The sequence below is a fragment of the Amblyraja radiata genome, chromosome 37, assembly GCF_010909765.2.
Source record: "Amblyraja radiata isolate CabotCenter1 chromosome 37, sAmbRad1.1.pri, whole genome shotgun sequence".
NCBI classification, from domain to species: domain Eukaryota; kingdom Metazoa; phylum Chordata; class Chondrichthyes; order Rajiformes; family Rajidae; genus Amblyraja; species Amblyraja radiata.
In genome coordinates this window covers 8498925-8511385 of record NC_045992.1, presented here as the reverse complement: position 1 = coordinate 8511385, position 12461 = coordinate 8498925, and the positions used below count along the sequence as shown (strand labels likewise).

The 12461-nt window shown below is 42.2% G+C and overlaps 1 protein-coding gene across 3 annotated transcripts; it reads right to left on the bottom strand.

The window, feature by feature from the left end:
- Positions 1-6786: 6786 nt before the first annotated feature.
- On the bottom strand, positions 6787-11368 carry pcbd1 (pterin-4 alpha-carbinolamine dehydratase 1). 3 transcript variants are annotated; one of them, XM_033012801.1, is made up of 5 exons: positions 11230-11368; positions 10929-11049; positions 8127-8258; positions 7950-8030; positions 6787-7134 (listed from the first exon to the last, which is right to left on the bottom strand). In XM_033012801.1, the coding sequence occupies exons 2-5, from the start codon at positions 10929-10931 to the stop codon at positions 7039-7041; spliced, it is 312 nt and encodes a 103-aa protein (XP_032868692.1). In that variant the 5' UTR covers positions 10932-11049; positions 11230-11368; the 3' UTR covers positions 6787-7038. The 3 variants fall into 3 exon arrangements, with proteins under 3 accessions (XP_032868692.1, XP_032868694.1, XP_032868695.1); XM_033012803.1 differs by having other exon boundaries at positions 11239-11354; XM_033012804.1 differs by having other exon boundaries at positions 11181-11321.
- Between the last annotated feature and the right edge of the window lie 1093 nt (positions 11369-12461).

Sequence of the window (12461 nt, the reverse complement as noted above, 5' to 3'; positions counted from 1 at the left end):
TTTTAATGTTATATCGAAAATAATTTCTTTGGCCTGTGAACCGTGTAATATTCAAATGCAAAATTGAATATTTTTTGTTAAAAAAAAAGAAGAAAAAAAGGGAATCCACAGATTTTTTTGATGAGAATGTTCAAATGGTCAGAGCACTGGTTTCAATTGTCAACTGATTTGCCAAGGATTTGGAGGGAAGTGGCAATTCACCTTGATGCCTTTCTAAACTTTCTTTCACATGAAATGTCTTGGCAAAATCTTTCTCGAAGGAGCAAATTGTATGTCTGGTCACTTCTGGTCATTCTTGCTGTAAGTCCGGGGTACTGGGTAGTGCTTAGAGTGATGGGGAGGGATGTTGGTACCCGGAGCAGAAGGAGGGAATGATGAATGTGTGCTGCTCACCTGTAGACAGGTAAAGGCCCATCTGGATGAGGCAGCTTACGACAGAGCAGGTGTGCGGTGCCCTGGAATGGCAGTCGCAGTTTGGTTCTATTCACATTGCAATTGTATTTGACATTGCAATAGAATCTGACCTTTTGAGGGAACTGTGACCTTGTGAATTGATGTTAGAATGGCAGGGGTTAGTTACTGAGCTCATCATTCATGTTCGTAACCAAGCAGATGGCAAACCAGTGCCTCCAAGTCACTCTTGATGTACATTTACAGCTCACTCTTACTGTTTGAACGTTTGCTGGTTGCATTTCGCTGGCCCCATGTTTCCACATAATCCTGGAACGAGCAACTTCGCCTTTACCCTCAACCAACATACGGTTTTAAACTCTAAATAAGGCAACTGTTATAATTACTGACAGACCGGAGACTGGCTTCTCCGCTGCCTTGGAAATTTCATTCTTGCACTATTGCTGTGCAATTTTGTAATCTGATTGTTGACATCAATCAGATATTCGGACAAGGATGTGATTTTATTTTTTCACAGAAGTGACACCCGACTTGCTCCTTTGAGACTGCGTGAATTCTTTCTTTCAGTGTCCCCCATTGTTGAAGTTGGTGGTTTGAAATATTTCAGAGCGTGTCATAGAGTCTGTGTTTCACTTGTGTTGGTGTCAGTGTTTTTGGATTCTTCCATTGCTTACTTACTTGTGGCAGGGTCTAAGACTGCATCTGACCGTCAGTGATGCCTTCAGATACTGTACTACCTGCAGCAAGTGCTCAAGCTGTAACTCTCCATGTTGCACACCAGTGCATGCTTTATCAGGGAGCACATGAGTAATAGTGGCAAGATTTTAACGGTACTTTAGTGCTATCTTTATAAACAGGCTTGATTTGTACTAATACTTGAACATAATCAATTTTTCTCCTGGTACACAGCAGTACAAATCCACTCTAGCATTTTTATCTTTAACACAATGTTCTGATGCACACTCCCCAAAGTCACCTGCCAGTGAAACTCGTGCCACTTGTTGTCTCCCGTCCTTCCATGCTGTTATTCATGCAGTTAGAGACCTGAGGCAGGGAACTTGAATATGGAAACTTGAAGGAGCATGACGCTCCACGAAACGCCCCCACCCCTCCCTGGGTTGAACTGTGAAATGCTGGCAATGTCGGGTTATAAACCAGTGTCCACTAGGCAAAGCACATATACTCTGCCCCACTCTATTTGCCCACAATGTGAGCTCCACAGGCTCTGAGCAGGCAGTGAAGACCAGGCACACCAAGTTCCTGCAGAGGCATCGTTCACAGCAGTCAATGGAAGCTTCACCACTTGCCCCCATCTATCAGTGGCTCCAGGTAGGCTCATTCTTTTCTCACTCTAGTCCCTTGTGAATGGGCTACATCTTGTACTTGTCAGGTGTTTCTGTGGGAAATATTTTGCAATGATTTCTGATTTAAAAAATATATATACATTGGCCTCTATAATGTTTGGGACAAAGACCCATCATTTATTTATTTGCCTCTGTTCTCCACAATTGGAGATTTGTAATAGAAAAAAAATCACATGGTTAAAGTGCACATTGTCAGATTTTAATAAAGGCCATTTTTATTCATTTTGGTTTCACCATGTAGAAATTACAGCAGTGTTTATACATAGTCCCCCCCCCCATTTCAGGGCACCATAATGTTTGGGACAGAGCAATGTCATGTAAATGAAAGTAATCATGTTTTGTGTTTTGTTGCATGCAATGACTGCTTGAAGTCTGCGATTCATGGACATCACCAGTTGCTGGATGTCTTCTCTGGTGATGCTCTACCAGGCCTGTATTGAATTGAAATGTCGTTGCAGCCATCTTTAGATTAGGCTTGTTTTGGCGACTAGTCCCCTTCAGTTTTCTCTTCAGCATATAAAAGTCATGCTCTATTGGGTTCAGGTCAAGTGATTGACTTGGTCATTCAAAAATTGACAATTTTTTAGCTTTGAAAAACTCCTATGCTGCTTTAGCAGTCTTTTTGGAATCATTGTCTTGCTGTAGAATGAACCGCCGGCCAATGAGTTTTGAGGCATTTTTCTGAACTTGAGCAGATAGGATGTGTCTATACACATCAGAATTCATTATGCTACTACCATCAGCAGTTGTATCATCAATGAAGATAAGTGAGCCAGTACCTTCAGCAGCCATACATGTCCAGGCCATAACCTCCCCACCACTGTGTTTCACAGATGAGGTGGTATGCTTTGGATCTTTGGCAGTTCCTTCTCCGTACTTTGCTCTTGCCATCACTCTGATATAAGTTAATCTTCGTCTAATCTGTCTCCAAGACATTTTTCCAGAACTGTGGTTGCTCTTTTAAGTACTTCTTGGTAAACTGTAACCTGGCCATCCTATTTTTGCGGCTAACCAGTGGTTTGCATCTTGCAGTGTAGCCTCAGTATTTCTGTTCATAAAGTCTACTGCGGACAGTGGCCATTGACAAATCCATACCTGACTCCTGAAGAGTGTTTCTGATCTGTCGGACAGGTGTTTGAGGTTTTTTCTTCTAGAGAATTCTATAGAGAATTCTTCTGTCATCAGCTGTGGAGGTCTTCCTTGGCCTGCCAGTCCCTTTGCGATTAGTAAGCTCACCAGTGCTCTCTTTCTTCTTAATGATATTCCAAACAGTTGATTTTGGTAAGCCTAATCTGATGCCTCTAACAGTTGATGCCTCTAACAGTTTTATTCTTGTTTCTCAGTCTCATAATGGCTTCTTTGACTTTCATTGCCACAACTTTGGTCCTCGTGTTGATAAACAGCAAAAAGTTTCCAAAGGTTATGGAAAGTCTATGAGCTGAGAGTTATCATAAGGAGGCATTTAAACATCCCCAAGCAATTAGAAACACCAATGAAGCCATGAGTCCCAAACATTGTGGTGCATTGAAATGGGGGGACTGTATAAACACAGCTGTAATTTCTACATGGTGAAAGCAAAATGTATAAAAATGATCTTTATTCAAATCTGACAATGTGCACTTTAACCACCTGATTTTTTTTCTATTACAAATCTCAAATTGTGGAGTACAGAGGCAAATAAATAAATGATGGGTCTTTGTCCCAAACATTATGGAGGGCACTGTTGGAGAGCCTTACTGTTGTGCGAAACAAACTGTTGTCAACATTCCCTAGGTTTAAGCCATATCTAACACGCTCACATTCCAGCCTTTAAGAGTTTGTAAATGCATTCCATTGCCTTGCTGTTTTCCTGGTGCACACCCAAAGCAGTGTTGTAAGGGCCAGTGTGGCGAATAAATGCAAACTCTGCATGTTGGGTTCCACTCAGGCTGCACCACTGCACTCTGCAGGTGGAATTGACTGTTGAATTCATAAACTGAACCTAACTCTTTTGTCCATTTCCCCTTGGCTTTGCTCTGCTGCGTGTTTGAAAAGCAGGGAGACAGTCCATGAAATCTTCTGCATGATGTGAAGAGGCAAGATATACCTCCCTCTCCCTTGCTCCTGCAAACCTGTCCCCACATTTCAGTCCAGTTAAGCAGCAGATGCGTTGCATGGTGCGTGGCGCCCTTTTTTACATTTTTTATTTGAGTGCTTGTGTGGCACTGGTCTCCATCTAAACCATCTGACAATCCCGCTGAGGAGTGCTTGCCACAAGGTAGCCCAGGATTGCCTATTTTAATTTAATGCCAGTTTGCTTCTAGTTGGAGCAGAGCGAATGTGTGTCTTGGGACATTTGTAGTGACTGGAGGAGGCAAATGCAGCAGCTAGTTTGTATACAGCTGTGTTAACCCTGCACCTCTATTACTGTCGGAAAATCATCCAAATTAATTTGGTGTAATATGTATTAACGAGTTTGTAATTGATATTTGGTAATAAACTTAATTTGTTGAAACTATGCCCCCTTTGTCTCTTCTGCCATTTACCTTCTGTTCTATCGTGATGTGACTTTTACTCCCCATTCTTTTTCCGCCAAATATCCCTCCTTTAAAACTGTTTGGCAGCAAATTGAGCAAATCCAAAAATTGCTGGAGTAACTCAGCGAGTCAGGCAGTATCTGTGGAGGGAAGGGATAGATGCCATTTCGGGTCAGGTCCCTACAGTCATGACCTGAAATGTTGCCTATCATGTCCTCCATAGATGCTGCCTGACCTGATTAGTTATGCCAGAACTATGTGTTTTGCTCAAGATTACAGCATGTGCAGTTATTTGTGTCTCAACATAAAATGGATCAGTTTCTCCCTCCAAACATGCTACTTGACCTAATTATTAACATCAGTTCCGGAGCCTTTAGAAAAAAATACTGCTGTTGCTGGAAAACTGTGAATTCTTAATACAGCAACCAGCATTTATTTCTCAGGCCAGCCTGGTGGTTGTATCAACACCAATGTTGGTGAGCTAAACGGATAATGCCCTTAATCTATGCTTCATTTCCTTGACTGGAATTTGTGAACTGGTACCCTGTGAAATAGTTGGGCGTGCTTGGGAAACGGTACAAATTTGTCTTGAATTTGCATCGTTTGGGATCAAGCTTCCACTAAATGTTATTTATATAATTGTCAAACCAGCTCAGTCAATGTAAATTCATAAGACATTGGAGCAGAATTAGGTCATTCAACCTGTTGAGTCTACTCCACCATACAATCATGACTGATCTATCTTTCCCTCTCAACCTCATTCTCCTGCCTATTCCCTGTACCCTTTGACACCCTTGCTAATCAAAAACCTGTCAATTCGCACTTTAAAAATACCCACTTGCCTCCACAGCAATCTGTGGCAATGAATTCCACAGATTCACCAACCTTAAACTAAAGAAAATTCTCCAACTGCTTTCTAAAGGTATGTTCTTTTATTCTGTGACTGTGCCCTCTGGTCCTAGTGGAAACATCCTCTCCACATCCACTTTATCCAGGTCTTTCGTTATGTGGTATGTCTCAATGAGATCGTCCCTCATCCATCTAAAATTCCAGGCCCTGAGCTGATCATACGTCAACCAAATCATTCCCAGGATCATTCTCTTAAACCACCACTGGATCCTCTACAACGTCAGCCCATGCTTCCTCAGATTTGAGGCCAAAACCTCACAATATTTCAAATATGGTCTTGACTAGTGCCCTATAAAGCCTCAGCATTACATCCCTGCTCTTACTCCCGATTCAATCTGCAAATTTACCTTTTGGGAATCTGACACCAGCACTCCCAATTCCCTGTGCACCTCTAATTTCTGAATCCTCTGCCCATTTAGAAAATAGTCTACACTTTTATTCCTGCTACCAAAGTGCATAGCCGCACACTTTGCTACATTGTATTCCATCTGCCACTTACTTCCCCACTCCCCCAACCTGTCCAAGTCCTTCTGATGACTCCCTGCTTCCTCTACACCACCTGCCCCTCAATCTGTCTTTGTATCATCATCCACAAACTTGGCCACAGAGCCATCAATTCCATTATCCAAATTAATAATATACATCATGAAGAATAGCGGCCCCAACACCGACTATTGCGGATCCCCACTAGTCACCGAATATAGGCACAAAATGCTGGAGTAACTCAGCGGGACAGGCATCTTTGGAGAGAAGGAATGGGTGACGTTTTGGGTCGAGACCCTTCTTCAGCCTGAGAGTCAGAGGGGGGAGATAGAGATAATGTGTAAGGTGTGAGAACAAGTCATCAAAGGAGAGTGGAGATCATGGAAAATGTAGAATAGATCATTGTTAACTCGGAGAAGTTAACAACAAAGTAAACATAAAATATAATCGGGGACAGTCAAAGAACAGGGATGGGATGGAGAGAAGGAAAGCAAGGATTACTTGGTAGTTAGAGAAGTCAATATTCATACCGCTGGAGTGTAAGCTGCCCAAGCTAAATATGAGGTACTGTCCTCTAATTTGCACTGGGCCTCACTCTAACTATGGAGGAGGCCCAGGACAGAAAGGTCAATGTGGGAATGGGAGGGGGAGTTAGTGTTTAGCAACCGGGAGATCAGGTAAGTTTAGGCAGACTGAGTGGAGGTGTTCAGCAAAACGATCGGTGAGTCTGCACTTGGTCTCACCGATATATAGGAATCCCTACCTGGAATAGTGAATACAGTCGATGAGGTTGGAGGAGGTGCAAGTGAACCTCTGCCTCATCTCCCACTCCCCCTCTCAATAGTCACCGACACCCAACTATGAAAAGCACCCACTCTCTGCCTTTTGCCATTCAGCCAAGCTTCCCTTTAATACCATGGGCTCTCATTTTATTCAGTAGCCTCATGTACCTTATCTAATAAAATCCAAGTGAACAACATCCACTGGCCTTTTGTTTGCTATTCTGCTCCTGCTTTTTAGATTATATTTTGATCATTTGCTTCCATAGTGAAATGTTACATCAAGTATGCCTCAATGCTAGAGGTGTTCGCATGACAAGTATGTTGCATGAATGAAACAGAGTCATTATTTTATTGATACAAGGCACATTTCGCTCACAATACATTAATACTGCCACTTGTAAACCAGTTCTGTTCAGTCAGATTTGAATACAACTTGATTCTATTAATAGATGATGGTTCAAAAAAACAAACACCAGCCTTTGAAATATGTTGATGGAATGCACATGTAATGAGCTTAACGCCACCTCATAAACTTGTTGATTTGGTACAGCCAACGGGTGATGTCCTTGGGTATCATTGAGCAACCATGGCCTCTTCCATGAAGGTTGCCAGTTTAATGTCTCGCTCGGAGAGCCCGCCACACTCGTGTGTGCTCAGAGTTATGTGGACCTGCAAAGAAAACAAGGTTCCAGTGATACGTCTGAAGAAAGGTCTCAATCTGAAACGTAACCCATTCCTTTTCTCCAGAGTTGTTGCCTGACCCGTTGAGTTCCTGCAACTTTTTGTGACTGTTTCCAGTGATATGGTTGTCCTCTCTTGTGGTTTTCTGAGTTGACAGATTGTGTTCCAAGACATGAAATTTCCATGCATTTCCAGCATTCCTTTGGTTTAATTTAGAGATACAGCATGGAAACAGGCCCTTCGGCCCACCGAGTCTGCGCCGAACAGCAATCCCTGTATGCTACCATTATCCTACACACTGGAGACAATTTACAATCTTTACCAAAGACAATTAACCTACAAATATTTCAGGAACTCAGTTACAGCACAATCTTCCTTCATTACCATTTCTTCAGCTATAACTAACGGGCTTTCCCCAACCACTCTCAGGAGACACCAACATCATCCAACATCTGATTCTCCTTGTCTGCCCCAACACAGATTCTTTTCATTCTCTACAGCTCATCCTATCCCTTTACTGCATAGAACATGTTTTTTTTTTTTTCTTACTTCTCCCAGTTCTGATACAAGGTCAAAATGAAACTAATGGCTTCTCTCCCCACAGATGCTGCCTGTATTGATGAGTGTTTACAACCTTTTTATTCCTTAACATGGGTTCTGATCAATGTTGCAATGCTGTCTATGGGAACTTAGCACATTAATTTGCTCCTGTGTTTCAAACAATATTGACCCTTTATTTGAGCAAAGATAAAGCCCTTTTTCATGTCTTTTAAAAATGTGAAAGGTATTCTGGAAATCTCTACCTTGTTATAAACGTTGAACCATTCTGGGTGGTGATCCATTTTCTCTGCCTGTAAGGCTGCTCTCGTCATGAAACCAAAAGCCTTTATTTTAAAAAAAACCATGTAAACATTCAAGTGGATGTTATTTGGAAAACCAGCATGTTACTACTGAGCATTCGACCACCGATAAAACATCACCTGGTTGAAGTTTTTAAAGACAAACTCCTTGTAAATTGCATCTCTGCCCTCTACTTCAGCCCAGCCCACTGCTCGGAGGTTGGGGAGCAGCTGTTCACGTTGTTCGGGATTCAGTCTGTGCGCCTTTCCTGCCTAGAAAACATAAATTGGCAATCAGATGCACGAAAGATTGGTTTTAATACAATACCCACCGGCTGTGCTTATGCAGATAAAGCCTCAGTATCCTGGCCCATTTTTATTGCCAGGTCAACATCATCTAAAGACATTAAGTTGGCCATGCATTTCATTGCCACTTGTAGGAACTTGCAATCACATCCACCTATTTGTACTGATTTATTATTGTCATGTAGAGAGATACAGTTGAAAGCTTTGTTTGTGTGGTATTCAGTCAACTTGTACCACACACGAATACAATCGAACTATACCCATCTACAACAGGTTTAATTAGTAAGGATGTCAGGGGTTGTGGGGCGAAGGCATGTGAATGGGATTGAGATGGAAAGATAGATCGGCCACAATTGAATGGAGGAGTAAAGTGGATGAGCCGAATGACTGAATTCTGGTCCTTGAACTTATGAACAAAGAGCAAAATCCCAGAATGGCATAATATATTAGAGTGTTACATATACAGTGTAAGTGCAGATGGATAAAAGTGCAAGGTCCACAATGAGGCAGGTTGGGAGATCGGGACAACATCCCAGTTTATGGAAGGACCGTTCAGTTGGCTGATAAGAGGAAGAAGCTGTTCCTGAATCTGGTCACTCTCATTTGCACTAATTTACATATATCAAACTAACTTTAATCTCAACTGGGTGGAGTTTCTGGGACATTCTGATCTTGTTAAAATGACTCTATAAATCTCTCTGGCCCCTTCACATTGTGGCATCTATACTGTATCTAATTATCAGACTGATTTGATGACAACACTGATCAGTTCCAGCAGACCTTCAATCTTCGAGTGTGCTAGTCAGTGAGAGTTCAGCAGAAGAGTGTAGATGCATTTCAAGTTGGCTGTGGGGAGATCACTGGGCAAGTATACCAAGTTGCAACATGTTTAAGAAGGAACTGCAGATGCTGGAAAATCGAAGGTAGACAAAAATGCTGGAGAAACTCGACCCGAAACGTTGCCTTTTTTCTTTCGCTCCATAGATGCTGCCGCACCCGCTGAGATTCCCCAGCATATTTGTCTACCAAGTTGCAACATTGTATTTTATATTCTATTCTGAAGGAATAGTATCAGACACCAAATGACACATTATTCCGATACATTAGATGGACGCTCACAAGATGTGAAATGGAGAGAGAGGTGACACATTACAAGCTTTAGTGTCAAACCTTTATGTTTTTTGTACAAATGTTGTGATTTCTACAGTTTACTTTAGGATTGGAATATAGGAAAACTCTACCACCTACATTTTGAAAAGAAATGACCGTCGAAGGTTTCTCCAAAGCCTATCAGAGGATGTTTGTGGCTTTCAGTCTGAAGGGTCTCAACACAAAACCTCACCCATTCCTTCTCTCCAGAGATGCTGCATGTTCCGCTGAGTTATTCCAACATTTTGTGTCTATCAGTTAGAGGATGTTGTTGTTAGGGTCAACCTGCTGAGTGTTCCCAGCATTTTCTCTGTGTGTTTTTCACTCTTTGATTTGCGTATGGCCACATTGCCCGACCCATCCCACCCCCCACCACCACCACCTCCATCCCACCCCAACCGATCAACAAAGCCGCTTAATTCAATTAGTTGTCTGCAACCGTTCCACAATGTTATCTCTGTGCAAAGACTGTAAATGTTTGCAGCCCTGTTAAAATTTGACGGAGTAAATACACAGCCCCACGACCATTGGACTTACCTACCCAAAAATAACAAACCCGATGGTGCTCGCTTCGACCAAGTATCACAGCAACCGCTGCGTTATCAGTACATGACAAACCTCTGTGTCCCTCACAGGAAGAAAGCCAATAAGAGTAAGCACGTTTTACATGCTCTGAACGCAGACATTTACCCTGTACCGACCAGCAACCATGCAGAAATGCACGATAGACACAAAGGGCAGCGGGTCTCTGTCCAGTATCTCTGGTCAGGAGAGAAGGAATAGGTGATGTTTCAGCAAGATCTGAAGAAGGGTCTCTCTCGACCTGAAACGTCAGCTGTTTCTTTTCTCCAGAGATGTTGCCTGACCCGCCGAGTTACTCCAGGTGTTTGTGTCAATCGTCGGTTTAAACCAGTTTCTGCAGTTCCTTCCAACACATGCAGCAATGTAGTCAGGATAATAAACCACGCACTCCCCCCCCCCCCCCAGCACATTCAGTGGATGTCAAACTGTATCAAACTGGAATCAATGAAGGGCTAAAACTGACACCAAGTCAGATTGATTTCCACAATCCGTTGTCAGTCAGCAGATCTTAAAAGAAACTCACTTTAACAAGATCGAGAGGAAGGAACTGTAGATGCTGGTTTCACCTAAGATAGACGCAAAAAGCTGGAGTAATTCAGCGGTTCAGGCAGCATCTCTGGATAAAAGGAACAGTTGACTTTTAGAAGGATTCGACCCGAAACTTAACCTGTTCCTTTTCTCGGGAGATGCTGCATAACAAGAAGTGTTTAATGCATCTTCAAGGCGGTAGATTCCACATTTATTTGAAATAACCTGCTCTGCTTTCTATTCGGGTCTACTGTTGTTTTCCAATGCGCACCGTGATTTTTATTTTTTGCATCTTTAATGTCTGTTGCACGTTTGAAGATGTAAAATCTTAAAACAAAACAAAAAATCAGACGCAGATTCGAGGTGCGAAATACTTACCATTTGCAATTCCACCGTTCACGCTGGCCCGGCCCCGAGGATTTCACAGCGAGTCCAGGCTCCGAACCCGGCAGCTGACAGCTGGGCTTGTTAATAACAAGCACGGTCACTAACACAGGACCTGCAGTGTGGCGGCAGGGAAGATCAGTCAGTGTTCATGCACAACAGGTAAAGCAACGCAGTGTGGGTGGGGACAGAGGGAGAGGGAGAGAGACAGAGAAAGGAATGTGTGTGTTTCACCAACAAACGAACCATTTAAAAAACAAATGCCCGAACCCGTAGGGATTGCAATTGCACTCACGCCAATTACGATCAAAATGGTTGCATTCTTGTTGTTTGCAAAAGAGAGTTTGCTTGTAAGCAGTATGTAAGGACACCTAAGGTTGGGTCCTCGCAGGCTGTGGCAGGGCAGGTCTCTATCCAATGACTGCATCACAACATCTACAGTACAAAGTTCTCTGTTTATGTGATGCATGGCCCTTTTAATTGAATTCATGACTTCAGTAAATATTTCCCACCTGCTAAACAATTCTCACCATCCATGATAAAAGCTTGTGTGCGAAGTATTCTGCTTATTTTTAAAAACATATTATTGGTGTTGTTTGATTACAAAAGGAATTTAAAACTATGTCTAACTTTCTAGTTGAAATATAAATTTTATTTCTGATAAAAGCTATATACAAAGCAATAACAGTGCAATACTCTTTAATGAATTCTTAGTACCTTTGCATTCTGTGGTGCTGCCGTTATACCCCTCTCCCCCTACTCTTATTCATACATAGCTCCATTGCCACTCATGTGAGGGTGTATGATGGTCTGTATGAGGGTCTGTCATTGCCGGACTGCCCCTTTGAATGAAATTTGCTGACAGCAAACCTGGTTTTAAAAAATATTAAAAAAACATTAAAAACAAATAAAACTGCCCTTGTACTCATTAGGTTTAAATGCAACAGGATGTTTCATAGTGAGAGGGGAGTGTTGGATCTGTCTGGAGAGGTGTGTTTGGAACAGTGCTTATTTTGTAGTCCAAGGGTGTCTGCGTGTGATGCTTTTGGCTGCTGTAAATCAGTCTATTTTAGGATGTGCCAGAATGCACAACCACAAAAAAAGCAGGCACGAGCAACTGCAGATGCTGTAATCTTGAGTAAAATACAAAGTGATGGAGTAACTCAGCGGGCCAGGCAACATCTCTGGAGGACATGGATAGGTGACTTTTAAAGGTCCCGACCTGAAATGTCACCTATCTATGTCCTCCAGAGATGATGTTTGACCCGTTGAATTACTCCAGCACTTTTGAGTTCATCACAAAAAATAATTGTTTTGGGGGAAGCTTTTGAAGAAAAGTGTTAGTGCAAGGATTACATGCAGGATTTCTGGCAGGATTACCTTGCAGAAGATGCTGACTACCTTTATGTTTTTGGTTGCAGATATTAAGAGCAACAGCAAATTCAATTTTAAAGCATATTTTAACATTATGAAATGCTCCAGATTCTTGACATAGCTAACAATTGATGCCATGACGTAGAAGGAAAT

What these genes read in the sequence shown, in the direction of transcription:
- pcbd1 (XM_033012801.1), bottom strand. An exon ending in TCTTTAAAAACTTCAACCAG is followed by an intron (nt 8,031 to 8,126) that starts GTGATGTTTTAT and finishes TTTAAAATAAAG; the next exon opens with GCTTTTGGTTTCATGACGAG. An exon ending in GGTTCAACGTTTATAACAAG is followed by an intron (nt 7,135 to 7,949) that starts GTAGAGATTTCC and finishes TTTTCTTTGCAG; the next exon opens with GTCCACATAACTCTGAGCAC.